At 64.7% G+C, this 27,777-nt stretch overlaps 1 protein-coding gene across 4 annotated transcripts; it reads right to left on the bottom strand.

Annotated features, from left to right (window-relative positions):
• Nucleotides 1-214: 214 nt before the first annotated feature.
• On the bottom strand, nt 215-26,737 carry DLGAP3 (DLG associated protein 3). 4 transcript variants are annotated; one of them, XM_027661323.1, is made up of 12 exons: nt 26,671-26,737; nt 11,226-11,309; nt 7,502-8,582; nt 6,396-6,598; nt 5,848-5,962; nt 5,496-5,730; nt 4,673-5,013; nt 4,481-4,566; nt 3,317-3,741; nt 2,946-3,037; nt 2,618-2,761; nt 215-2,240 (listed from the first exon to the last, which is right to left on the bottom strand). In XM_027661323.1, exons 3-12 carry the CDS (start codon nt 8,522-8,524, stop codon nt 2,022-2,024), a joined length of 2,883 nt encoding a protein of 960 aa, XP_027517124.1. In that variant the 5' UTR covers nt 8,525-8,582; nt 11,226-11,309; nt 26,671-26,737; the 3' UTR covers nt 215-2,021. The 4 variants fall into 4 exon arrangements, with proteins under 4 accessions (XP_027517124.1, XP_027517127.1, XP_027517125.1 ...); XM_027661326.1 differs by having other exon boundaries at nt 5,848-5,914; XM_027661324.1 differs by lacking the exon at nt 26,671-26,737 and adding an exon at nt 21,446-21,663.
• Between the last annotated feature and the right edge of the window lie 1,040 nt (nt 26,738-27,777).

The following is a 27,777-nucleotide window of genomic DNA, read 5'->3' as shown; positions in this document are numbered from 1 at the left end:
GCCATGGGAAGAGACCCATGGGGAGACTCGTGGGAGATCTCCACAGCGAGAACCATGGGGAGACCGTAGGCACTCCACAGGAGATCTGCTCCTGCCCCAGCCAGAGCCCCTCTCCCATCCCACGGACACCCATTTCCCACCCCTCAGACACCTCTCCCACCCCTCAGACAACCCCTGTCCCTCCCCACGGACTCAAAGGGATGGGAGACGGGTGAAAGGCGAGCCCGGCGCCGGCCGTGTCCCCGCGGGGAGGCGGCTGCTGGCCCGGAGTAACCAAAGTCATCTTTATTAATTGCGGCGGTTCGTTACAATAAAAAGGGAGCCACGTGTCACGGTCACTGCACGGCGCTGGCCGGGCTGGGGGGCCGGGGGGGCCCTTCCCAGGCACATCCCTAAATCCGAGGTGCAGGGGGAGCGGGGTGGGGAAGGGCTTTGGGTGGCTGAGTGGGCGCTGCCGTCACGGAGGTGTTTAGCACCGAGGGACCCCAGCGAGGCGTCCTCCTGCTTGGCCCCGGCCCCCCCGGCTGCCTCCGGCCCCACCGCCCTGCCCAAGGGCCTGGGGAGGTTTGGCCCCGGATTTTGGGAGCTGCCTGGAACCCACCGGCCCTGCTTTGGGGGTGGCTGGTGATGCTGCGTGGGGCTGCTGGCGTGGCGAGGGACAGGGGTGGGGTCCTTCCCCCTTCTGCCACCAAAAGGGACAGTGGGGGCCACAGGATGCTTGGAGAAGGACTGGAAATGGGGATAAGGACAGGGATGGGGCAGATGCAGCTTCCTGCCCCACCACACTGCTCTGCCCTGCAGGGGACCACTGGGGCACCCCCACCCTGTTCCAGGCTCTGTGCACAGCGATGGAGGAGCTGGGAGCAGCCACATCCCGGGGTGTTCCTTGGCCCCAGGGGGCACCAGGTACGTGACAGCCCCATCTTGGGTTGTCCCATCCTGCAGGGCACCAGGAGCTCGGGGAGAAGGAGTGACCCACCAGGGGGATCTCTAGCAGCCCCACACTCAAGGGGTGGCTGCTGGCCATGTCCACGCTCCCGTCCCAGCCAGTGGTGCCAAACCCAGCTGTGGTCCCTGGCACCGCAGGTAGGAACGGGCTGCGGGCAGGTCTCCCACTGCTGCCGCCTCGCTCACACACCGGGGAAGGGTCTCCCACCTGCAGCGAGGCACAGGGGGTCTGTGTTCCCTGTCCCTGGCTAGTGCCACACTGCAGAGGTGCTCCCAGACTCCAGGATGGCAGGAGGGAAGGACGGACAGATGAGGGGAAGGAGGGCTGAGCGGGAAGGGGAGAAGCGCGTGGCGATGCTCCGTGCGAGGGAAGCGGGGCGGCTCGCCGTGACCGGGGGTCTCTGCTGCGCTGGTCCGTCCCACCAGGCAGGACACAGCGCTGGTCACGTGTAGTTTCTGGTTTATTCCTTGGGTTATATTTATATATGTATATAGGGGAGGGAGCCCTGTGTCCCCACTGCACCTGAGCCGCAGGTGGGGGGAGCAGCGAGGGGACCCCTTTGTCCCTGCTGAGTCCCAGTGGGGCTGGGAGCAGGGTTGGGGGGCTCTGGCCGAGCAGGGGCTGGGGGTCCATCCCTGCCGCACACCGGGGGATTGCACTGAGTACAGAGAGGCGGGGGGGGGCCTGCCTGCAGCCCTCTCCCCTCCAGCCCGGTGGGGTCGGGCACTGAGGGTCACCTCTCTTTGGGTTGGGATGCAGGGAGGGTGTGCAGAAGGGCTGGGAAGTGGGAAAGGGACAGAGAGCTGGGACACAGCCCCAGGGAGGGCAGAGGGAGGGAGAGCCCCGGACCCCAGGAGAGGCTGGCAGGGGCATGCGGGCAGGGGGTGGGGGGCAAGGGACGGGGCAGAACCGGGCTTGCGTTCACCCGCCGTCGGATCCACGAAAGGTCTAAGATAGAAAAGAGAGAAGCTGTGAGTGGGGCCAAGAGCTGCCCCAGGGTGTCCCCGCGGCCCCCTATCACAGTGAGCTACGGCCACGCCGTGCAGTCCGGGTAGAAAAGCGAAGGCCGCGGTCACAGCCGGGTCTGTGCCTCGGGGATGTAGATCTCGATGCTGTCCGCGCTCTCGGTGGCCGAGCTCTGGCGGAAGGACGCGGCTCTCTTGGCCGCCAGGAGCCGCTTGCGGGCCTCCTGCCGCTGCCGGTCCACCGAGTCCAGGGAGCGCTCCTTCACCGGGTGCACCTTGGAGCGCGGCGGCTTCTTTGGTATCGGGGGAGGCACCTTCTTCTCCTCCTGCACAGACAACAGGGGCTTCAGGCTGGGACCTGCCGGGACTGGGCATCCCAGCCAGTGCCGGTGAACAGGAGTGCCGTGGGTGCCAAAGCCACGGTGGGGGGCTCCACAGACCCTCCCACGTGTGCCCAAGTTGCAAGGCAGGACTGCTCATCCCTTCGTCCATCCCATGCCAGGAGCCTGCCCAGCCCCTTGCAGGCAGCTGGGATACCTCAGTGGGAGAGCAGCCCTTCTTTTGCCTCAGTTTTTCCCAGGTCTGTTTTTCCACCGTTTGCTAAAAGCAGTTGCCAGAGGCAGCCCAGCAGTGGTTTGGGCGCAGATGTGTTTGGGGAGGGAGGAGAAGTGACAGGGACGGGTACCAGTGGCACTGCCCTTACCTTGGGCTCCACAATCTTCCACCCATTGGCCTTGAGCTGCTGGAGCTCTGCAAACTTCATGCTGACGTCCTCAATGGAGAGCTGCAGGAGGTCCCAGAAGCCAGCCAGGTCTTGGAAGGTGGGCACAGGGAAAGCATTGGGATCCTGTGGGGACAGAGGGACACAGTGTCATCCATGTCCACCCATGGGACATCCCATCCCCCAGTGCAAGGTGGGGCTCTATGTCCAGCTCTCCTCCATGGTGGTACAAAATCTGTTTTCCACTGGCTGAGGGAATGAGACCCCCCACCCACCACAGCTGACCCCCAGCACCACTGCCCACACTCACCATGTTCTGCTGGCAGAGGCGGTAGAACTGCTGCACCTTCTGGGACATGAGGAGCTGGGCACTGCCCACTGCGCTCCGGATCTTCTCCAGGACTGGGGGGGGAGAGCAGACACTCAGCACTCCCAGGGGGCACAGAGACTCCCCTGTGCACTGGGGACCTGCACCCCCAGGGTAGTGGGACAGCACGAGCAGCTCAGACCCCTCGAACACATGCCACGTCTCCTCCCTCCTCCAGATCCCTCTAGCCCCAGAGGGTTTCCCCACGTGTCTTGCCCTCACTCAACCTCTTCAGCTGTGGCAGGGGAGACGTTTTAAGGGAGGACTGTGACTGTGCCCCCCAGCTCTACAGGACCCACAGCCCCCTGACTCACTCTCCTCGGGCAGGTCATAGTCCTCGGCCTCCCTCTCCATCTGCTGGCACCAGCCCTCCATCTTCTCCACCTCCGCCTGCAGCAGTTTGATGAACCACTCCCCGTCTCGGTGGCAGGGGGAGGCGCGGCCGGAGTCGGGGAGGCTGCGGGAGCCCCTCTCGATCCAGGCGTCCCGCCGGGGCACCTCCACCGTGTCGTACTGCAGCTGGTAATCCTCCCGGTACGCCCACTGCCCCTGCGTGTGCACCGTCTTGTACACGGCGTACTGCCGGCCCGACTCGGGCTCCGAGGAGTGCCGCTGGAACGGCCGCCCGAACTGCAGGGCCTTGTCCTCGGTGGCCACGGCCAGGCCGGTGAAGCCCTCCAGCTCCAGGTCGGCCTGCACGCCCGCCGTCACGCTGTTGGAGCGCTTGAAGCGCGCCCGCCTGAGGAGAGCGAGAGTGGGTGGGGACCCTCACAGCCACGGGGGACCCTCACAGCCACGGGGGACCCTCACAGCCACAGGGGACATCCCCACTGTCCCATTCCCCCTCTGGGTACCGCGGTGGGCAGGAGCAGGGTGAGGGATGCCCACACGCAGGATGGGGCTGGGGATGCCGGCCTGGATCCCGGAGCGCTCGGGGCCCCTGGGAACAACCCTGAGCAGCTGCAACCCATCAGTCCCTCATCTCCCCTGCTCTTAGCCCGTTTCCATGGCTACCGGCGCTGGACCAAGGATGGAGAGGAGCCTGCACTGCACGGGCTGCGTGGGCACAATGCCTGAGCTCCGTTCCCGCAGGCCGTGCAGGTCCTGGCACACCTGGCATTCCCACCCCGGCCAAAATGTCAGGGTTAGCTGCAGAATTGCCCACAGGTTCATCTGCACCTGGCCTGGGCTCAAAACCCAGGGCTGAGCCCAGCGGAGGAGACCCGGCACAGGGTGGGAACAAGGCAAACCTTTCCCTGGGCAGCAGCAAGGGCAAAAGGGAGGTCAGATTCTGCCCCAGATAGGGGCAGCTGGTGTGGGATGGGGATGGTGCTGAGGTCTGGGGGTCTCAGCCAGAGGAGAGAGGGAAAAGATGCTGCGGGGCAGTGGTGGTATGTGGAGCTCAGGGAGCCCCTGGGGACCCAATGCCCCTGTGCAGTGAGTGTGGCAGGTCTCAGCCCAGTCCAGCTATGCAGTACCTTTTGTCCTCCTCCACCTGCACCCCGATGGAGTGGAACTCCCTCTGGCTCCGGCTCTCCGTGTCCGAGTCGGAGGCAGCCTCAACCTGGCAAGGGGCAGAGGGAGAGCGCTGGAGGGCAGCCCGGGTGCAGCACAAAGGCTCAGCATCGCCCACAGTGCTCGGGCAGCCCACGGGGACGAGCGGAGCCCACCTGGACGCCGATGGACGGGCGCCACTTGCGCTGCCTTGCCAAGCTCCGCAGCTCCTCCCGGCCGGGGATGGCCTTGATGATGAGGGTGGAGGGCTTGGGAGCGGCACGAGGCTGCACCGGGGGCAGGTCCAGGGCCACGGCCGTCACCTTGGAGCTCTCCAGGCTCTCGGCAGAGTTGCAGCGGGCCTTGGCGTCTTTGGACCAGGCAGGGCTGCGGGAAACTTCGCTGGGCAGGTAACTCTCGTGGGTGGACTCGGTGCTGCTCTGCGCCGTGACAGAGATGAGGGGTTTGGCTTTGGTTCCTGGAGGGATGGGAGGTGGAGCTTTTCTGTAACTGAAGGCTGTTGTGGGAGAGGCGCAGGATGAAAAGGCACGTGAAAACACAGACACTTGCTCATTTTCCGCCACGAACAGGGGCCCCGGGGAATGGTGCCCACCTCCTCCCACAGCACGGGGCTCTCAGCCCCACAGGGTTTGCCCCTCAGCCAGCTGAGGCTGGAGCTCAGAGGGGCTGTTTGGCCAGTTTTTGGGATCAGAAACCACCCCAGACCCACACTAGCCACACTGCTGCAGCACCCAGCAAGGGGCAGAGGTGGGGACAGAAATGCAGGGAAGGAGGGGATGGTAAATGGGAGCTGGGGACACTGAGCAGCCCCCTGACTGGGACTGAGCCACAGGCAGGATGCTCACGCCCTGTGCCGTGGGCCAGAGGGGACCAGGGAGGGGAGGGCAGCAGCAGCCCTTGGCAGGTGCCCGGGTGAGCAGGGGGGGAGATGTGGGAGTCCCTCACACGGCCGACCCCACACCACCCCCCGGGACTCACAAGTGCTGGGCTTCAGGATGCTGCTGGTGATGGGCGGCCCCGGCGGGGCCGACATGGAGAAGAGCGAGAGGCAGTCGTCGTCCTGGGAGCATCCCGCCTGGATGGCCCGCAGGTAGCTGTGGCTCCGCATGCGGAAGCAGCCGGGCAGGTCCAGCGCCTCCACGGCCTGCGACTCCACCTCCCCGAAAACCGACTCGCACACGGCCTCAAACTGGTGGTTGAGCTCGTCGTTGATCTGGGGAGAGTGGCGGGTGAGGCTTGGGGTGGTGAGCCGGGGCAGGAGGTGCTCAGAGGGACATCCACCACCCTCCTGCCCCATCCTGCCCCTCAGCACCCGTGCCACGGGACCTACCTGGCCGGTGGTGAAGGAGCGCCCGTAGCTCTGTCCCCGCGGGAGCATTCGCGGTGGCGTGCAGCAGCTGGGACAGTTACAGATATATGAATCAGAATAGTGCCTACTTGCAAACCTAATGAGAGACAGTGGGAATAGAAGGGATCGCACCAAAAGCAACACATTCCAGCAGAGCACTTGGAAACGCAGCTGCAGAGATGCTCCCGCCGGCCACCGCTGCTGTCCCCGCTCCTACCTGCCCCAAAAACTGTCACCCACTGAGACCGGGGCACATCCCAGTCATCCCCCTTCGAACATGCCTCTTCTCCCCACTCTCTGCACGTGGCTGCAGCAGCAGGTCCCCCCCGAAGCCCAGCACAGCCACATCCCCCGCAGTGCCCTGACACGGTGCAGACAGGGCTCGGTGTTGCCGCGCTGGGGAGCGTGGCCGTGAGCGGGGACGGTGCCGTGAGCAGGGACGATGCCACTCATCCTCCCAGGGAGCCCCAGGCTGTGGCCCCGCTGCTGCCCGCAGTGCTGGGACGGGGCCGGGAGGTGACAGCCCTTACTTGGTCCTGGCCTGGTCGGCGCTGGAGGAGCGGCGGTAGCTGTCTCGCCGCGTGGCCGCCCTGGGCAGCACTTTGGCGCTGATGTCCGAGTCGGCGCTGTCCTCGTCGCCCATGGCCTTGATGTAGCTGCCGCTGCGCATCCGCCGGCACGGGATCTCCCCGTCCTTGCCCGCTGGGTACCCGCTCCACTCGTCCTGCGGCACCTGGAGCAGGAGGCGAGCGTGGGACACAGAGCCGAGCCTCGTGCCAGCCCACGCCCATCCCAAATCCAGTGTGCCCAGCTCCCCTGCCCTCCCCACACACCCCAGAGCTGCAGGGACAGACCCTGGAGGCTCTGACCCCCTGGTAAGGCCCCTAAATCCAGGAGAGGTGATCCCTCCTAACAGCCACAGCTCCCCGTTCCCAAAACGTGGGGCAGTGCAGCAGCTCCCACCTCGTGGCCCCTCTGGCGGGAGCGTCTGGGCCAAATCCCACCCATGCCAGCACAGAGCCCGCCTGACGTAGCAGGCACTGGTCCCGCCACGTGCCACTGACGCCAGCGCCACCAGCACCACGGGGTCCTTACCAGGCTGTGACAGGGGGATGGTGTCCCCCGGGGCCCACGGGGAGGGCAGTGGGGCCGGCACCCTGCCCCGATGCCCCCGCTGCTGGCGGAGACGGGCCCCAGCCACCCCCACCCCCACCCTGCACGGCATTGCTGCTCCCTGTCTCCTTCCCCCGGGAAAGGGAGAGAAGAGTTAATTAGTTTTTAATTGAAAGGGGGGTGACCTAGAAGGGTGACAAGGCAGGCGGTGGCACCCAGCCAGGCTCACAGGCAAGATAAAAGCCACGAGGAGCGAGCGGGCACAGGGTTGCTGGTGGCCCCGAGCTGACAGAGCTGGTCTGACCCCAAATGCAACCTGCACGGGGCAGGAGGCAGCAGATTGGATTCGAGGGGACAGCGGGGACCGGCGTGGGACACTGGGGGATGGGACACAGGCACCGGGGATGTGCAGCAGAGCTGGAGCATCCCCACAGCACCCTGAGCTGCTGGATGGAGGGTCCCGGTCCCAGCTCGCCCCAAGGCACCATCAGCCACAGTCCCCTCGCCCTGCCTGGCCCCTCACCTGCAGGTACTGGTACGCTCGGTCTTTGGCCTTTGCTTCCTGAAGCATCAAGGTCTTCTCGGTGCCACCAGCGCTGGGATAGGCTTCCCGGGCCTGGCTGACGGTCATGGTGTGCCAGGCGCTCCTCTTGAGCGTCTGGCCATCCAGAGACATGGACATGCCGGCACAGGCCAGGCATTTTCCTTCCCCGCCGCCCTTTAGACTCTTCAAGGTCAAGTCTCTGAAGGCACTTTCGGGAGCGTCCACGCAGTACTGGGTGCCCTGGTCGGCGGCGTGCCGGCCCGACACCATGTAGCTGCTGTCGCTGTCCAGGTTGTCGTCGGAGCTCCACCAGCCCAACATCTTGGACCGGTGCCGGGAGTCCACCTTACGGTCCTTGCTCTTGCTGCGCTTGCCGTGGCGGGACTGGTGGTGGTGGTGGTGATGGTGGTGGTGGTGGTGGTGGTGGTAGCCGTCCCCGCGGCCGTCCATCTTGGCGCCGTTGTAGTCCCGCTTGGCCGGCGCCTCCAGGGAGTGGGACTTGGCGAAGAGCTTCTGGACGGAGTGGACGAGGTGGCGGATGCGGCTGGGGCTCTCGCTGCGGGGCTCGGCGCCGCCGGCCCGCGGGTACTGCAGCGTGTGGAAGCCGTCGTGGTGCAGCGGCAGCTGCTTCTCGAACTGGTCCAGCAGCGTGGGGGGCAGGCGGTTGATCTTGCTGGCGGGGTGGGCGGTCGCCATGCATTCGTCGCAGGAGTCGTAGGGCTGCTGCGCGTGGTGCATCCTCGGGAAGGTGCTGCTGGCGCTGGCAGAGGGCGGCTCGCTCAGGGGCCCGCCCGGGCACTCGCTGGCCGCGCCGGGGCTCCGCGCCGGGCAGTGGGGATGCTCCAGGGAACACGGCTCGCTGGGGCTGAGCAGGAAGGGCGGCCGGCCCTCGGGGCCGTGCGGGATGTAGTCGGCGGGATGCTGGCAGTCCTCTGGGATGCAGCGGCAGCGGTGGCCGGAGGAGGGCTGTGTCTGGCTACGCTCCCCATGGTAGCCCTTCATGGTGTCAGCATCCTCCCCGTAGCCTCGGCATCCTGCAGGGATGCCCCCGCGGGCTCACCTGTGGGGACAGGGACGGGCACAGTGTGAAGCTCCCCTCTGCGCCCCACCACAAGCAAAACATTGGGGCTGGCCCAAAGGAATGAACTAAGGTGACTGGGAAGGTCCCAGGGTGGGATTCGGCCCTGGTTGAGCCCCTTTGAAGTGCCAGAATCATGGGTCGAGTCGGGCACGGTGCCAGGGGTCGGCACCCAGGGTTACCCCCAGCTCGGCTGCTCGGAGGGGGCAGAGGGAAGGAGAAGGCACTGCCGGCAGCGATGCAGGCAGCAGGGCCTGCAGACGGTGAGGAAGGACACGCTACCATCAGCAGCTCCTTGTTTTCTTCTCCAACACCAAATATTGTGAAGTGTTTCTCCGTTAGGAAAACGGTTCTGGCTGAGCTTTTCAGCCGCCGCGATTCGCAGCCCCGCTAATGAGCTGCCGCGGGGCGCGGGGGGAACCGAGCTCCGATGGCTCCACCCGGCCCGTCCTTCCCGCACGGAGGGTGGGGACCCACAGCCCTGACACCCCTACCTGCCAGTCCCCCCGGATGGGGGGCCAGGAGCAGAGGTGGCTGTGCTGTGTGTGGGGCAGCCCCACACTGAGACAGGAGGAGGGATGGCACCGAGCCAGGCTGAGCCCGTGCCAGCCGCCGGAGCCGCCTGCACCCGTGGAGGTTTGTGTTCCTTACGGTCCCTCAAAGGCTCTGCCTTTGGTTTGACTGTAAATGAGGAAATTATTTATTCTCCAGAGCATCTCGGCTAATTAACAGGCATCGTTAGTGCTCTTGTTATCATATTTGGGCAGGGTGCTGTGGGCAGCACGTCTCTGAGACTGGCTGCAGGGCAAGGTGACTGTGGGACGTTCCCTGCAGCACGTGGGGTGTGTTGGACCACGGGGATGGGAAACGAGGGACACTGGGAGGGTCAGGGCTGTGAGGGAGGGGGTTGTGTGCCTGGAGGAGCCCCAGAAGACAGAGCACCTGGGGGTCCCCAGGGGGTGTGGGGATGAGCAGTGATGGCACGTTGGCCGTGAGGAGCAGACAGGGCCCAACTAAGCCACTGCCACCACCTTCCTCCCCGGCTTCAGGGCTGGATGGCTCCATCCTGCACCGCTCCCCACCCTCACCACTGTGCTCCTGCTCTAACGAGGCTCCCTAATTGCTGTGTCTGAAGGGAAGGATGTGCAGCTGGTATAGAAGATGCCTCTCCCCTCCCGGGAGAGCTGCTGCGAGGAGCAGGAGCAGCAGGGCGGGATGGAGCTGCCTCCCTGCCTGGGGATGGAGCAGTAGGATGGATGGACGGACAGACAGACAGGCTCCCAGCCTGGCTCTGCCTGCGCGGGCTGAGCTATCATCTCCTGCTCGGGGAGGGAACTCTCAGCTGATCCAAATATTGTTGCTGCAGCGGGAAGAAGGAGTCAAAATAGCTGCGGAGCCCGTCACCACGAGCCTGCCGGGCTTTTGTGCTCGGCAGGTGCAGGAATTCAGCAGCGCCGGAACCCGCCGGCGAGGCAGCGCCGCGGCTCCCCCGCAGCTGCCGAGCGATGGCAGCAGATGGGGCAGTGCCATGGCGAGGGATGTACTTCCCAGCTCACTAGAGCCGTGCCAGCACCTGTGTCCTGCCCAGGGACCGGCCGGTCCCCCCGTGGGCACCCTGGGGGTGGGGAAAGGCTCAGGAGAGATCCTGTGGGGCTCAGCACAGGCAGCACAGCCGGGGATCCCCGTCCCTATGTCCCAGTGGGGATGGTCACACACACAGGACAGGAGAAGCTGCCGAGCCTGCTCCTCTGCTCTGTCCCAGGTGGGCACTGTGGGCAGGAGGCTGGCACATGGAGCTGGGGGAGCTGGACAGAACGTGGCTCATGGGCTGATGGCTGAGAGCTGGAGCTGTGTCTCACCAAAGGCTGTTCCACTGCTCAGCCCTCGGGATGGAAGGATTTGTGCCACCAAACCACAGACTCAAATCAGGGGGGAAAAACCCAGCCCGGCTGAATTTTGTGCCATTTAACACCAGGGTAATTACCACCAGTGCGAACCTACCGCCCACACAATTATGTGCTAGGATAAACTGGAAGAGCATAATTACCATTACAAATAACTCACTCCTTGCCTTTATTGCTTCCAGATCCTTGAGGAACTCCCACCGGCCACTCCTCATCGCCACCCTCCCTCTGAAATCTCTCCCTGCCCGAGGGTCAGCACAGGGAGGACAGGGGCTTGTGGTCCCCTGTGTTCTGAGCCACCCCAAAATTCAACCTCCTGCTTAATTTCCCACAGGAGCACTTGGCAGAGGCAGTTCTGCTTCCCAGCATCCGCCCCACGAGATCCCTGCCTTGGAGGCAGCTCCATGCCACGGCCCAGGGCTTGTGGGGATTCAGGGCAGCCCCAGCAGGAGCTGGAGCTTCCCTTGGACCCTGTGGCACCCAGGATCCCTCCAGCTCTGGGACCACCAGTGGGGAGGTGACAGGACAGCAAATCCCCACCACGATGTCTGGCCCTGGTGAACTGCCCTGGCGCAGGGTAAGACTGGGTTTTCCAAGATCTCCGGCTCCAACCCCGAGAGCTGGGGTTGATGGGCCTGCACTTGGGGGGTCCTGGCCCCCCGCCCTTCCCAAGCAGCCCCTGGCAGGGGCAGCACGTGCGGGGTCCTGGCACGGCACTCACCGCCCGGCGCTCAGGGGGATGCTGTCCTCATGGCCCCGGCCGGCAGCGGCTCCTCCACGCTGGCTCTCCCGGGGGCAGCAGGCTCTGGGGGAGGAACACGACGGGGGTGAAACCCAGGGAGGAAGAGCCAGGATGTCCCTCCCCAAAACCTCCCCTGACCCACCTCCCTGTGTGTGTTTTTATCAGCCCAGCCTTCCCTCCTCCCCTGAGGCCGCCCCACACCAGTGCTGCCTGTACCAGCAGTGACAGGGACAGCTCTGCACGGCCACGGCCACGTGTTTCACCCAGTTTAGCCCAAAAACCATCCCGGCCCCATCCTGTTATGCAATTCCCTGCCAGCGGGTGCCGGAGCCGGCCCAGCGGCCACCTCGCCATCGACTTTGATTTGCTCCAGATCCGGCCTCACACTCCACAAAACCTCCTCCCGCCACCCCTTTGCCTTCCAGCGTCAGCAAAGGGACTTTTTTTCCCAGCCTCCAGCCCAGGAGAGGCGCGAGCTCGGCCCGTTCTGCTCGGCAAATTAGCGCCAGGTTCTGCCAGCGCGGGTCCTGCTGGGGACCGTTCTGGCTTTGGGATGAAAGCAGGAGAGAACAAACACGCAGCGTGAGCACCCGGCACCACGAGCTGGAGCCTGGGAAAAAAAAAATAAAATAAAGTGCTTTTCCCACTTAGGGGCTGAACAAATTTGATCTATGGTTGTCGGAAGAAAATAAATATGGAATACTGCCAGGTCGCTTTCCACCACGCTTTTAATCTATTTGCTCTTTCCCAATTCATTGTAAGTGAGCAGGATTGTGGAAAGCAAACATTTTATTTTATTACTAATTGCCCTGTTATTTTATGAGGCTGAATTAGTGAAATTTGCTCAGCCTGGAGGAAAAGAAAAGAGGGGCTTAGTAAGAGATCAGCTAATTTAGCACAGAAAGGGGAAAGGAAAGGGGAAGGGGAAAGGAAAGGGGAAGGGAAAGGGGAAAGGGAAAAGGGGAAAGGGGAAGAAGAAAGTGGAAAGGGGAAGAGGAAAGAGGAAAATTGAAAGACAAAAGGGGTGTGAGCAAAATGCAAATATCACAGCAAACGTGCTCAGTGCCATCAGGAAATCAAACCCAGTTACTGTTAATGAAAGAAAACAGAGTGGCTGCAGGGGGGCACTGCCCAAAGAGGGCTGTGAGGGGCAGGATCCAACTGGGTACTGCTGGAAAAAAGGGATGAGGCGAGATTTTTAAAAAGTCATGAGAGACAAACAGCAGCTGAAGATCTGCAAATGTGAGCGGAGGAAGAAGGGTTTACTGAGGCTGCTGAGAAGGGCCAGCAGCACTGTGCTGCCCTACACAGCTGCCCTACACCCCGACAGAGCTGGGGGGCTCTGGCACCTCGAGCCAGGGGCATCTCCCCCGGCTCAGCCCTGCCCTGGCACATCCCTCCTCACTGAGCACAGGTGCTTCCCAGCACCAAACCCAACCCCACAATGTCCCAGGGCTCCCACCAGGAGGCCGAGGACAGGCCGTTCAAGGGGCCGGGCACGTTATTAAGCACATGATTAATTTTGGCACCAGCCCCAGCTGCCTGACAGCTCCTTCTCAGGGCTGGGAGAGCGAGCGTGAGAGGTGCTGCCTCTGCTGATGCAGCGGTTGGTGGGATGAGAAATCCTGCAATGCAGCACTGCTTCTTAATGAGCCATTTGTCTTTGAGTCTTCTTCACTCATTACCATGCTGGGAGAGGGATGGGAGTCGCCCCAAGTCCCCATTTGAGCAATTACTCGTGGAGCAGAGCGAGGAAATACGGCCACAGTGCTCCCAGCTGCCAGGGATCCCGGCCTGGCCGCCAGCGCTGGGACTCCCCAGCACAACACCAGTGTCTCTGGCTGCTGCCACCACGGGGGGAGCAGGACCCCCTGCCCTGCACAGCACACACAGCCCAGGGCGACCCACCGGGACACCCTGGTCCCCAGAGCCAATTCCCTGGGACAGGAGTCACTCTGCTCTGACAGGCTGTGTGAGGGAGCTGGAGCATCCTTGGAGCTGGCAAGGCAAAGCCAGCAGAAGTTGGCTGAGAAGGAAAGAGGTGGCACAGGGAATGGGCCGTGGCAGCATCCCCACGTGGGTGCAGGCAGGGATGAGATGCCCCATGGCACAGGCACCTCCAGCCCCCTCGGCCCCACAGAGATGCTCATCCTGCCCACGGGAGCCAGGACATGGCACACAGGGAGCCAGAGGTGGGACCCCACAGCCAGAGCAGCAGAGCAGGTGACTGAGTCAGGAAACCACACTGGAGGCACCCCCAGGCCAGGTGGGGCCCTGGGGACCCCCGCCCATGCCAGCTGGCACAGGGTTCGTGGGCGCTGTGCCGCACGGATGAGCACCATCACCAGTGATGCCCACGGACAGCTTCCCTCCCATGGACACCCTCGACAGCTGCCCACACTGCCTGGGGCCAGCAGCAGCTAGCACAGTGCTCTGGTGCCCTCCAGGGCTGGGTGGAAAGGGGGGGCGTGCAGGTGACACTGGGGAGCCCAGCGGGATGGAGAGACAAACAGCCTGATGTTCACCTGCAGTAAAGGGAAGGGACAAACAGGGACACCCCTCCGTGCCACATTGGACCTGGGCAGAGCCCCCAGGTGCCCCTCACTGGGCACCTCACTCCAGCATCCCCAAAAAATCAGACCTGCTTGAGTGTCCTGGTTTCAGCGACCCTGAGTCAGAGGAACTTTTCAGGCTTTGGGTGCCGTGGTAGCCCCCGAGGCAGTGCAGGATGAACCCCATTTCCCCATCACCCCCTTTTTCCCCTCCCATCCACATGGAGCCACAGGATGGGCCACATTGCCAGGGCTTAAAAAGCCACTTACCTCCCTGGTGGTGCTGTGCAATGCCTTAAGCCAGGGATCACTCCAAAGCCTCTTTGGAGAGCTGGGGGCAGCACAGCCTTAGCACTGAGTGTGGCAGTGGTGACAATCTCTGGCTGTCCCCTGCCCATCCCTGCTAAGCCCCCAAGGTGGGCTGGCCCTTCCATCCCCAGTCTGCTCTCCCCAGGCTGTGCCAGGGCTCTCACCTGCCACCAGCATTGCTCCTCGTCCCACTGTCCCCAGCACGTGGCACCTTCCACTCCAACCTCAAATAACACCCATCCCAACCAGTTCCCTTTGCAACACCATCCTGTCCCACGGCGAGGCCGCAGGGGCCGGGGTTTCCAGGAACAGCAAGGAAGCAGAGCCCTTGTTCCCTGTGGCAGTCAGGGTGCTCTGGGCCATCGTGCCCCGTTCCCAGGCTGAATCCCCCGGGGCCAGGGCTGGGATGAGCACAGTGAGCCCGAGGCGTGGCACAGCCCAGCTCTCCAGCAGAGGACCCAAAACTGCCGCTTTAATGGATGGGCTTAATTTGCAAAGCTGATGAAAACCTAAATATTTAAATACATAATTCTGCACAAATGCTCTTAGCACGGGGAGGGAGCGAGGGGGGGCACGGTTGGCGGGTGAGGACATGGCAGGGATGGGGACACTCTGGCAGGACCACGTGGATCACCTGGGCACTGGCATCCCCATCACACTCGGTGTGGGGACCACGCACAGCCTCGACCCTGCAGGGTGCAGCACCCACAGAGTGGGTGCCATGGGGTGCCCTGCGAGGGGTGCTCTGCCACCAGCATCCGAGTCCTTCTCCACCACCAGAAGTGTCCCACAGGGAGACGTGGGGAAAAGGGAGCGTGGTCCAAGGCTGGGAGCTGTGAAGGGCAGCAGGATGGGCCCCCGTGGAGATTACACCACCGATATTCCTGCTACAACAGCTTAGAGATAAAAGAGATTTGTGGGATTTACCAGCAATACAAATGGAATATTTAATTTTAGCTGCCGGGGAGGAGTGGGGGCTCGACCTGGGGGCGTGTGGAGGTGGGCCCGGGGCTGTCCTGCCTTTGGAGAGGGATTTCCAGCCCCTGGGAGAAAATGGATTCCAGGGCTGTCCCTGGGGGCTGGGGGGGCCAGGCCGTGCCATGGCAGTGGGATCAGGGTGCCCAACCTGCCCCTAATCCCACCAGCCCCTCTCCTGCCTGGCATGGCCTGTGCCAGCACGTGGGAGCTCCTGTGGGATCATCCTTGGATGAGCCACGTGTGTGGCCCCGGTGCCAGGGATGCTTGGGGGGGCTCGGGAGGGGCCCTGGCCCCACACACCGTCTGTGGGACATCCCTGAGCTGACGTGTGGCTTCCTCACCGTGCTCTCCTCTGCCCTGACAAGTGTCTCCCCAACAAGGCTGTTCCTGGGCAAGGATGTGCCCGGCTGAGGCCGTTTGCCAGCCGGGGCATGGACCGTGCAGGGAATGGGGCTGGAGGCAGCAGGGACCAGCCAGCCCCGAGCCCAGCACGGGGGTCCCCACGGTGCCATTGAGCCAGGTGCCCATCCTGCCTCACCTCTCCGTGGCCACGCTGGCGCAGGTGCCGTTGCAGGGCGGGCTGGGGGAGGATGGCAGAAGATGAATGAGGGAGTCGGGAGGCTAATGGCATTGTCTGGAAAGTAGGTCGTGTGCTGAGCAAAAAGATATTTATATCAGAGCTCGTTCCCCCGCAGAAGCTCCCGAGCCGGGTGCAGGCAGCACCACGAGCCCGTGGCCACGGCCCTGGCACCCCATGACACCCCACACCCCCACGGCACCCCCTGCCCAGCCCCACACCCAGCTCTGCCACCCTGGGCACTCGCTGGCCCCAGAACTGCCCCACTCAAGGGCTGGCAGTGCCAGAGGTAAAGTTACCCCAACGGAATGGGAGCCACGGCAGCTCTTTGCCTTTTGCTGACCTGGCTGCAGGCGCCAGCCAGCACTGGGTTATTTTTATTTTAATGCAACCCTTGCCAAGGTGTGATAATGCCCTGGACGCTCCTGAGATGGGCACAGGGTGCCCACAGCAGGCCATGCTCAGCCCAGCCCGGTGCTGGCTGTGGCACCACGGCCCCTCTCCCTGCAACCAGCCCTGGCCATGTTCCTCACATCCTGTGTCACTCCTGTCCTGAACTCCAGCCACATGTCAGCCTTGTTGCAAAGCTCAGCCACCTCCTTTCCTGCTGGGAGGAGACCTGTGCTCCAGGTCCCCTCCCTCACACCTCCAACCTTCCCAGAAAAGCCAAGAAATCATCCCAGTGAGCCCAGATGGAGCCAGTGTCTGCCAAGAGGTTTTGCCCCCTCTGGCCGTGCTGCCCCAGTGGCTGCAGACACGATCCAGCCAGCGGCCCTGGGGCCACCCAGCCCTGCTCTCCTGTCCCCATCCCTGTCCCCATCCCCATCCCACACCTGGCAGCCTCTGATCCGGCACGGGAGCAGGTTCATTTCCCGTCAGAGCTGTGTCGGCTGAATTTACAGCCTCGCTCCGAGTTATTAATAATAATGGCCTCACTCTTAAGTAGGGCTTTTCATCTGCCTCGCAGCCCTTTCCAGAGGACGTCTGCAGCATTAGCACCATTTTATTCTCGTTTCAGTGGGCACAAGAGTGAGATGGAGAAGGGGCAGCCGTGCCAGGCAGCCGAGCGGGGAATGCCTGGTTCCACGGGGAGAGCAGCCACGATTCCCCCAGGGAAGCTGGAATGCCGAGGCCCTGGAATGCCGAGGCCCTGGAATGCCGAGGCCCGGCGGATGCGGCCGTGCCGTGGTGATTTACCCCGGCAGCGAGCCCAGGCCCTGCCACACGGATAAATCCACTCCAGGCAGCAATAAACCAGCGTCACCGCATCGGTAATCCCAGAGCTCCCACCGCTGGGAGACATCCAGGGGCGACGTGCCTGTGCCCATAAATCCCAGTTCCGTGTCAGCAGGGAGGTCCCTGGGGGGGGGGAGGGAAATTCCCAGCAGAGCCGTGGCCGGAGGGGTGGGTGCCACTAGAAACCCACGAGAGGTGTCAAGGGAGACCCAGGCACAGCAGCCTGGGGATGGATCCAGCACACGGGATTGCAGCAGCCACGTGGGGCTGGGGACATCCCCGAAACGCCCCCCACGTGTCCCCCCGTGGTGCCCACCCGCCCCGGGCACCTCCGGTGTCTCCCTGCCGTGTGCCGCAGCGGGGCTCGATGGGCAGATTTATTCCCCCTGTAAAAGAGCTTTGATCCCAAGTTATTTTTTGTTTACTAGCAACAAGGTATTGTAAATACATCTTTGCCGATAATTATAGAGTCTGGGCGCACACCTTAATCTCCATAAAATATCAGATGCTACAATTTGCCTGATTTAATGAGATCGGAGGCTGATAAGCCGCTGAGGTAAGCTGTAAACCTGGGGGGGAGGAGGGAAATGATTGCAAATGTGCTAAACCACCCTCGCCCTCCTCCTCCTCCTCCTCCTCCTGCTGCTGCTGCCACGTGCCCAGCCCAGGAGCGTGTGCCCAGAGCCGTAGCCCCCTGCCCAGCTCCCGGGGTGGGCCCGGGCTGTGCCGCAGCAGCTTCACGCAGGGATGGGCATTTAGGGCAAACGGAGCTTTTTATACAATTTACCTCATTAAAACTCCAAGAGCTGAGCGTGGCACCGGGCTGTGGCCGGGGGGCTGTGCCTCGGCACACTCTGCACCCCGTGGGCCCCGTGCCGTGCCGGGGGGGGGGGGGTCAGCACAGCCCCGGTGCCAGGCTGTGGCACAGGCAGGTCCATGTGCTGGCTGTGGGCACAGCCATGTGCCAATGGAGGTGCGAGAATGGGGTCCTGGGGGGTGTGGGGGCACAGCTGGGCTGCCTGGGCAGGTGTGCACACCAATGGATGCACACGTGTCCACGTGTGTCCATGCGTGTCCATGCACGCACAGCCCTGCCTGGCATCACCAACCGTGCCAAGGATAAGCTGGGGTGGGGGGCTCGTGCTGGAGGGGGCATGAAGGGGGCTACACACCCAAGGCCACCCACCTGCGTGCGCACAGCAAAGCTCTCACCATGTCCCTCCCCGCACACAGGGCTCCGTGGGGTCCCAGGTGCCCGGGGTGGGGGTCCCCCTCCTACAGGGATGGGGGGCCCTGCCTGGAAAGCAGGAGGCTCCTCCCGGTAACGAGCAGCACCGTTTCCACAGCAACCTTAAAGGCCCACAGCTGATGCCTCACTGACGGACCTGGCTGGTGCCGCTCCTGGGGGACACCGAGCCCATCACCCTGCCCATCACCCCGACCTTGGGCCACAGCACCCTGTCCCCCCACCCACCAGCCCTCATCCATCTCCCCCAGCTGGTGCCTGGGCTCACCCACGGCCCTCTTCCTGCACTGAGACTCCCAAAAAACAGCAGACCCTTTGCACCAAGAGTGACAGGACCCCCCAAACCACCCCTGTTCCCACCTGGACGGTGCAAGGAGCTGGCAGTGACCTACAAATGTCAGGCTGATGGGTTAATTAATTTCCCTCTTCCTCGGGCCGCTATCAGATGGAATCAGACGTCACCTGAGACTGTTAATTGGGCTAATTATTCCAGTTTCAGATTTTAAATAATTAGTTACTGTTGACTCCAGTCTGACTTCCGCAATTTTCTAAAAAGGTCAGATGGTTCCTGGCTCCCAAAACCCAAGAGAGGGGGTGGAGGGGCTGTGGCAGGGCCCAAGTGCACTGTGCCAGCTGGGGACACTGGGGACAGCACAGTCCCCACCAGTGCCACGGTGGGAACATTCCTCGTGCTCACACTGAGCTGGAAGGAGAGGGACGTCCTCTGCCTCCATGGTAATGGAGGGAAACCAGGAGAGACAAGGGCAGATGGAAGCACAGGGTGAAGGGTGGGGGGTGGGAAGGAGCCCCTTCCTCCCTCCCTGCCCCGACATGGTGACACCTGCCTCAGGCTGAGCTCCCTGGACAGACCGAGCCACAGCAACCCCCAGCAGCACCCGGGTCCCCCCGGGTACCTCATCCCTCCTGGTTTGACTCCCGGGGGGAAATCTCAGCCTGGTCTTTCCAGCACCTGTGATTTTCCCACAGGGTTTCCCAGATGTTCGGCACCGAGACACAGTTCTGGGCACGGGGCAGGAGCGTGGGCACATGGGCAGCACCTGCCCTGCAAAGCCTGATGGTGGCCAAAGCGAGACCTGGTGCCCACGGGCTCCCCACAGGGACCACCCACCACCCGCCCGGGGCATCGCAGAGGGGGACACGCCGGGCAGAGGGACAAGCAGAACCAGTTCATCCCCAGGCTCATCCCCCCAGGAACGCCACGCTTCCTCCCAGCCTCATCCCCGCTATTAATAGCCTTCACTAGCCTCCTCGGGAGCCATTTGCATATTTGATTGCAACTCCGGGGCGGGGCAGGGCCCTTCAATCAGCCGCTCCCGCAGTCTCATTTGCATGGGTTGACATTTTGTTCTGGGAGCAGTGACACCGGCACCGCGGCTGGGGACACGGCTCCGGGGGGCCGAGGTGGGCATAATGTCCCCAAGCCAGCGGTGCCACCCGGGGCACTTCACATCAGCCACCCTCTGCCCGCCCAGGAGCACCAAGCGGGGCCGGCAGCCCCTCTTTGGCTGTCCCAAACCCGGCAGGGCCTGACGGAGCCTCGGGGGCCAATGTCCCCCGGCGCTTTGGTGGCCCGTGTCCCCAGGTGCCCCGCTCTGCCCTGCCCCTCTCTCCAGCCCGACTCCCGTCCAACCCGCCCGTTGGGACGATCAGCAGCGCCCGGCGGCGGGCAGGGTGTGCCCAGCCCGGCAGGCAGGGCGTGGGGTGGCGGGCACGCCTGGAGGGTGGCAGGGCGTGGGGGACAGGGCGTGGGGTGACGGGCACAGCCGAGGGTGGCTGCCCGTCCGCCAGCCCTGTCTGGAGCTGCCGCACATCAAAGGCCGAGGGCAGGGCGGGACGTGCCCGGGGGAGCGGGGACACCCCGAGCCCCAGCGCGCCCGTGGGCACCCCGGGGGGACGGGGGTCGGGACACGCCGCGATGCCCTTTGGGCCCTTAGGTCTCAGCGCGGGGCCGGGGGGGACATCAGCGGGGGATCAGCACCGCGGACAGCGCCCGCCGCCAGCGCCACCATGGCCAGAGCCACCATGGCCAGCGCCACCATGGCCAGCGCCGGCACGGCCGCCGAGGCCACCACCATGGCCACCAGCACCATGGCTACCACCACCATGGCCACCACTGCCACGGCACTGCCGCCACCGTGGCCACCACTATAAACTGCCACCATGACCACGAGTGTCACAGCCACCACTGCCACCATGGCCACCGTGGCTACCACTGCCCCACACAGCCTGGAAACATGTGCCTCAGGTGGCCACCCTGCGGCTCCACCACCGGCCCCACTGGCAGCCCCAGGCCAAGGATGCCCCAGACACAGCAGGAGGAGCAGGGCGGCTCCAGGGCCCCGGGCAGGCACAGTCAGGAGCTGAGTCCCAGGACACCATCGCTTCCCCCCAGCTCTTGGCAGGAAAAAACAACCCAGGGCGAGGCGTGGGTTGGACCCTGAGGATGACAGGGGTGGGGAGAGGGCTCTGCTGCTTCCCTCCCTCCTGCCTCAGTTTCCCCTCCAAGAAAACACACGGGAGAACGCAGGCTTGTGTCGTGGAGAGGCAGGGTGGTGGGGGAAACCACGGGGAGGTACAGAGGGACCCAAGTGCCACTGTGACTGTGCCAAGGAGCAAACTGAAGACAGGCAGGGCTCGAAGCACAGATGTCGGCACCGGCTGTGCCACTTCTCGGCAGCGGGGCCGTCTGGCAGGCGGAGCCGGGGCTCCCCGGCTCCCTCCATGGGCCGGCACAGACACCGCGGGGGGACCCCGTCCCTCGCACACACGGAGGTGCAGCACTGCCCTGCTCCCCACCCCCCGAAATGTGCAGCCCCCACCCTCAGCACACGCCCCTCAATGCACACAGCCCCCAGTTCATCTCCCAGCGCACACAGCTCCCGGTCCCCAACCCCAGTACACCCCCACCCAACACACAGCCCCCGGCCCAGCAGACACAGCCCCCCAGGCCAGCTCCGCAGGGAACAGGAGCAGAAACCTCGGGGCTGGGAGCTCCCCATCCCGGCTGGGTGAGCTCCCCGGCTCTGCCGAGGCTTGCCTGGGCACGGGCTGGCCGGGAGCCACGAGCTGCACTCCCCGCACACCAGGGAGGGGGACTCGGCCAGGAAAGGGTTAGAGCTGCGGGCTGCCCGGGGGCTCCCGCTCTGCCCGGGCTGGGGGGCTCCCCGAACCGGCCCCTCTGGGCACAAAGCGGGGTTCTCCCGAGACCGGGGCTCTGCAAGGCACGGCCCCCCCTGCACGGGGCCGGGCCCGCTCCCCTCCCACCCACCGCCCCACTCACCCGGCCGCCGCTGCTAAGCCATGAAGTTGCCGGCCTGGGCTGGGCGGGAGCCGGGGGACGGACGCGGCACAGCGGCTGGATTCCCTCTGCTCCTGCGAAATCCCCGCGGGCTGCCCATGCCGCGGCCAGGCCGCTCGGCGAGGCCGGAGGCGTTCCCCGGGGTCACGGCCACCCACGGCCGCGGCGGCGGCGGCCACGCTCCCGGTGCCGACACCGGCACCTTCCAGCCGGCGAGAGGCGGTGGCGGAGCCGTCGCCCCCGCGCGCTGGGGACACACCCACGCGCGCTCCCCGGCGCGCTCGGCCACCCCCGCGCACCGACAGCACCCCCGGGAAGGGGCTGCCCACGCCGGCAGCGCCGCACGCCCACGCACCGCCCCGCACGCACCGCCCCGCTGCATCACCCCTGCCGGCCGACGGGCGCGCAGCCCCGCGCGGCCGGACGGACACACAGACGCGTGCGGCCAGGCGGACACACACAGACAAGCAGCCCCACACATGGACGGACGCTCAGCCCCGCACACGGATGGCACACGGACACACAGCCCTGCACAGCCAGACGGACACGCAGCCCTGCACGCTGACGGATGGACGGTCACACAGCCCGGCACACCCGGGCGGACACGCAGCCCCACGTGCCTGGATGGACACACGGACACAGAGTTCTGCACACCCAGATGGTCACATGGCCCCATGTGCCTGGATGGACACACGGACACAGAGTTCTACACACCCAGATGGTCACATGGCCCCATGTGCCTGGATGGACACACGGACTCACAGCCCTGCACACCCAGATGGACACACAGCCCCACACGCCGAGGGATGGACGGACACACGGCCCCACACACCCGGATGGACACACGGCCGCTTGGCACCGCTGCACCCCCGTGCACCCACACAGCCACACAGCCACGTGCTCCCGGTTGCTCTGGCACCATGGAAGTGCACCCACCCTGCTGCTCCCTCCCACGGCGTCCCACGCACCCCCACCCACGCACTCCTCTGCACCCACGGGCACCCACGTGCAGCCCTCGCCCCCATCAGCTCCCCACACACTCACACCCACGGGCACCCGCTGCGGTTCCCCCACCCTGGGACTGTCCCCAGTGTCCCCCGACCTAGAGAAGGCCCAAGGGAGCCCAGGGCAAATGTGTGTTGTGGCACGAAACATGAAACACGGAGACCATCCCTCAGCTCAGCTGCACTGGTGGCACTGATGGCACCACCCTGGGGTGCATCAACCACCACAGGGTCTCACCTTGACCCCCTAGCTGGGGACACCAACCACAGCAGGGACAGCCACCTCCAAGACAAACAGCATCTCCCCAGTAACAACCAGGTCACTATTCCCAAAACAAGTGGCCCAGGACCCCCAGTGCCACCACAACCCCTCCAGCCCCTTGGGGAGACAAGGGGTGCCCAGGGCCGAGGTCACAGTGCCAGGGATGGGACACTGGCAGGTCCCATCATGCCAGGGGTACCTTCAGTTTTTGTAGTTCTCTTGCTCTGACATGGCACCCACACACGCCCACGGACAGGCTGTTCTCCCCCTCTGCTCTGCCCACCAAAAACTTCAGCTAATTCCCAGCCCAAATGGCTCCCGGTCCTGCAGCGGGAGAGGCCGGGCGGGCAGCGAGGCCCCATCACTGCTCGCTGCCAGGAGCTGCCGGTTTAAGGCCAACCAGACTCCTGGTGAAACGCTGAGCGCTGGCAACCACGCCGCAAACATCTGCTCTTCCAACGGCATCGTGATTCACAGGCTATTAATTGGGGCTTGGCAGCGCTGGGAACTGTTTGCATCCCCTGGCTTCGCTCAGAGCCACAACTCGCTGCCGCCGAGGTCTGGGTGCCGGGGACGGAGCCAAACCCGGTAGTGCACCGGCCACAGTGGAGCCGCACCGGGACCAGCCACGGGCACAGTGCCCAGCTCCCACACCAGCCACATGGACACCCGGCAGCGATGCAGGGCGAGCCCCAGGAACACAGCAGCAGCAGTGCCTGGTGCTTGGCAGGAGCTGCCGGCACAGCCCCGGTGCCCGCTGGACCCAGGTGCTTTGGCACGGTGGGTTGGTGGGTGCTGGTGATGCCCTGCAAGTCCTTGTGTCCAAACGCCACTGTGTTTCCATAGGGTCTCCCAGCTGCCTCCACAGGTGGCACGGAGGAGTCACTCCCCAAGGCACCGGCTTTGAGGGGAGACGTGGAGGAGACCCTGCTCGGGAAGTAGCAGACAAAGACTGAGAGGAGCCTCCAACAACAGCCAAGAGGAATCTGAATTCAGAAGCTGATTAGAAACCATGTCATGGCTCCTTCCCACTCCAGCATTTGGGGAGGAGTGAGCTGGGGGCCGACATGGAAAATCTAATTAGGGTTGAGGGCAGGTTGCAGAGGTGCTGACAAGGGTACTGAGGGGGCACAGCCACTCACAGGAGGGGGACACGGGGTGCTGCAGAACCCCCAGACTCGTGGAAATGGGGAAAGTACAAATTAATTCTCCTTAATCTGATGGGCACTCACTCCACTGCCACGTGCCACGGCAGCGGGCAGAGAGCAGCCCGGCCTCCCCAGGGCTCAGCTCATGGCTCATGGGCAGTGCTGGCCCAGCCCTCTCTGTCCCCCTGTGGGTGACACCCTGGGGACGAGCTGCTGGGCAGGGCAGGGAGAGCAGAAGGGGTTCAATCCTGCTCGGTTTGGATGAGGTGGGTGTGGGGCACTGAGCTCAGCCTGTTCCCTCCATGGCTCTCGGGGTGGCCTCCCTGTGCTGCTGCTTGTAGAGGGGCTGGGCATCACAGGGCCATTAAGATGATGTCGAGGCCACTTTGTCAGCACAGGCTTTACACCCAGTTCTCAGGGATGGCAAAGCCCTGAGGCCGCCCTGAAGGGCCCTGCACGGGGCACCAGGGCACAGCACCAGGCACAGCTCTGCATATCCCCCTCCCCTCGCCTTCCCCCAGCACCTGCCCTGCCCTGTGCCACCCACGCCATAGGAACATCCTGCCCTCTGCGAGGAGGGGAGCTGTCCCCTCCACCCAGCCCCCCACCGGGGTGTCCCCCAGGGCACGTCTGGCCGTGCCCCCCACCCACCCCGTGAGCCCCTCGCTGCTGGCACGTCTCGCCTGCTATTCTTGGCTCTCCAGCGCTGCTCTCTCCCGGCAGTGGCACCATATATTACTATTATTGCTGGCTGCCAACGTCTTGGAGCAGGCAGCCAGGCCTGCGATGGGGCTTCCACACCCCTGGTGACCTGTGATTCGGTCCCTGCCGGGCTCTGGTCTTCAACAGGCTATTTTGGGAAATCCAATTTGATGGACAGAAGGAGCACAAGCCACACTGTTCAGCCCCTGCGCCAGATCCAGGCTCCTCACGTCACTGCTCAGATCCAGATTTTAGCTTCCCCCGTGATGGCAATAAGGGCCAAGAGTCACCTTTGGCTCCAGATCCAAATTTCTGGCTGGGTAGGATCCAGGATTTTGGATCAGCTTGTTGGAGAGATGAGAGCGGCTGCAAAACCTGGATCTGGAGCCCCAGCCCCCACAGCAGCACCACCTGGGCACGAGGCCTGATCCTGCCCCCGTGAGTGGGCAGAGCTGTGGGGAGACACACACCAGCACAGCCACCAGCCCCCTGCATGGGCTCTGTGCCCCGCAGGTCCTGGAATGGCTCTACCTTCCAGCTGCTGATGGGGAGGCTGAAGGAAGGGCCCTCACCAGGGACCCCCAGCCTGGGCTGCCCGACACCCTCTGTTCCTCCCATGCCTTGCCCAAGCTGCTTGGAGCCAGGCCCAGAAAGAGGGCTTGGAAGGCTGGGGGTTTTTCCTCCAGCCCACATGGCACAAGCCTTGGCACTCAAGGAGGGAGATCTGGACACCGAGAGCTCAGCACCAACTTGCCCAGGCTGGATGGGGACACCACAGTTGTGTCACCCTGTTCCCTGCAGCAGGAATGCCCAGAGCTGGTCCTGGTGCCCAGGCTCGGTGGCACAACAGTGCCCAAGGAAGCCCCAAACACGGCTCATGCCTGTGCCCCCTGTCACCACTGCTCTCACCACCCCCACAGCCAAGAGGGGCCCCTCTGGCTCAGATGCTCCACGGTCACTTTGATGGCTATTTTTGCATTCCCAGCCCTGCCGGCGCTGCAATAACGCTTCGAAAGGGCTGACATGCTCCTTCCAGACGTGCCCATCTCCCCGTGGCCTTCCCCGTGCTCCATCCCCCTGCAGAGGGGGTCCTGGAGGGCCGGGAGCCGTGGATGCACACGTGGGGACAGAGGGAGCACGGGGGTGAGGGACTGAGAGAGACAAAGACCGACATCCATTTCCTGGAGGAGAATCTGCGCTGCCGGCTGGATCCTGCCCCGATTTACACCGAGGGAGGCCGCCTGCTCCCACAGGGACAGCCAGCACCCACCAGCCCGGCTCTGCCCCTCCTGCCGGGGGTCCCGCCGTGGGCAGCACAGCCCTGCACCCCTCGAGGGAGGTGACGTGCGGGGCTGGATGTCACGGGATGGAGAGAGACCAGCGGTCCCAGAGCCAACTTGCTCTGCAGGTTTGGCGCAGGATGGAGGGACCAGACCGGCTCCTCCAACAAAATCAAACCGTCCGGAGAAAGGAAGGCGTCGGGAGGAGGGAGAGCCCAGAGCCTGGCCCCCGGAGCTCTCCTTGCCTGCCAGGCTGGGTCGGACCATGGCGGTGATGGCACCGCTCGGCTCGTGCCCCGCGCCAGCTCCCAGCACCCGGCCGGGCATGGCCCTCGCACCCAGTGCCACCCCCGGCAGGATGGGAGGGGGAGCCCCCCGGGCTGGGGAGGGGTCCTGGGCCTGCCCCGAGCCCTCCGCTGCGGGAGAGCGCAGGATGGCTGCTGTCGCCTTCCAGGGTGAAGCTGGAGGGGCTGCGGGCTGTGGCCCCCTCCCCAAAGCCTCGGGCAGCAGGAGATGGGGATGCCCGCACCCCTTCTCCCGCACCCACCGGGGGATCCTGGCCGAGCTCAGCACCGCGGTACCGGCAAGACCTTCCCTACCATCCGCCGCCTCCATCCCCCCCGGCTCCATCCCGGGCCATCCCCCGGTTCTCCCCGGACACCCTCTCGGCGGGGCTGGATGGCTCCGCAGGCGACACGTCCCGTCCCTACGGGGCCGGTCCCTCCTGGCCCCGGTGCCCCGCAGGGGAGAGCCCCCCACCCGCGCCGGGCACCGCATCCCCCCGGGACCGGGGCCGCCCCGCCGCTCTTACCCCGCTCCCGCCGCCTACATCCTCCGGCGGCTCCCGGGCGGCTCCCCGACGGCCCGGCGCGGCCGCCCCCGGCCCGGCTGGTCCCGACCCGGCTCGGTTGGGCTCGGCTGGTCCCGGCTCGGCCCGGGCCGGCGCCCCGCGGGCGGCAGCATGCGAGTGGCGGCGGCCCCGCAGTGCAGCGCGGGCGGGCGCGGAGCGGCGGGAGCGGAGCGGGGCCGCCGCGGCAGCGCCAAGACACGGCGGTGGATTTTCCCCGGGAGCCAGAGCGGGCGGCGGCGGCGCAAAATGGCTCCGGTGCGGCTCTGCCGCCGCCTCCCGGTGCCCCCCGGGGGTGGGGGGGAACGGGGGGAGCCGCGCGTGGGGCCGGGGAGCTGCCGGCGGAGGGGTGTGCGGGGTGGGCTCTGCCCCGCCGAGCCGGGCTGGCACCGGGACAGGGGGGATCCCTGCCGTGGGCATCCCCTGGGGCAGCCGGGGACTGTCACCCACCCCTGCCCGTGGCCACGAAACCTGCCTGGGAGGGGATGGGGTGCTGGGACAGCCCCAGGGTTCCAGGATATCCCTGGGGTGCTGTGATAGCCTCGAGGTGCCAGGACAGCCATAGGGTTCCAGGATAGCCCTGAGGTACCAGGATAACCCTGGGGTACAAGGACAATTTCGGGGTGCCAGCATAGCCCCAGGGTGCTGGGCCAGCCCTGGGCAGGGTAGAACCCCGGGGGCCCAGCCTTCCCCCAGCAGACCGGGGGCCGCCTGCCCGCCGAGCCCCTGGCACCACACCCTGTAATTTGATAATAATTATAATAATAATAATTACGGCATGTGTGGGCTGGAAGTGCAGGAACAATAACCTGGGTAACGCCTTGCTGCGTGGTGGCAGGAGCAGCACAGTGGCACATGCCCTGTCCTGGTGCCGTGCTGGCCCTGGAACCCCCTGGCACCCCATATGGGAGCCCCTGCCCAGCGTGTGGGAGGACACAGCCCAGGTGTGTGCCCTGCATGGATTTTTAGGCAGTCGTGTCCTTGGCCAGGCTGGCCATGTCCCCAGGCCTTCCCCCTGAACAGGACACCCTGCCAGAGCCAGAGTTTGGGCAGCCCCCATTCCTGGCACGC

The sequence above is a fragment of the Corapipo altera genome, unplaced genomic scaffold (genome assembly GCF_003945725.1).
Source record: "Corapipo altera isolate COAL_440 unplaced genomic scaffold, ASM394572v1 201, whole genome shotgun sequence".
Lineage (NCBI taxonomy): Eukaryota > Metazoa > Chordata > Aves > Passeriformes > Pipridae > Corapipo > Corapipo altera.
The sequence above is the reverse complement of the archived record's forward strand: the minus strand, read 5'-3'. Positions and strand labels throughout refer to the sequence as shown.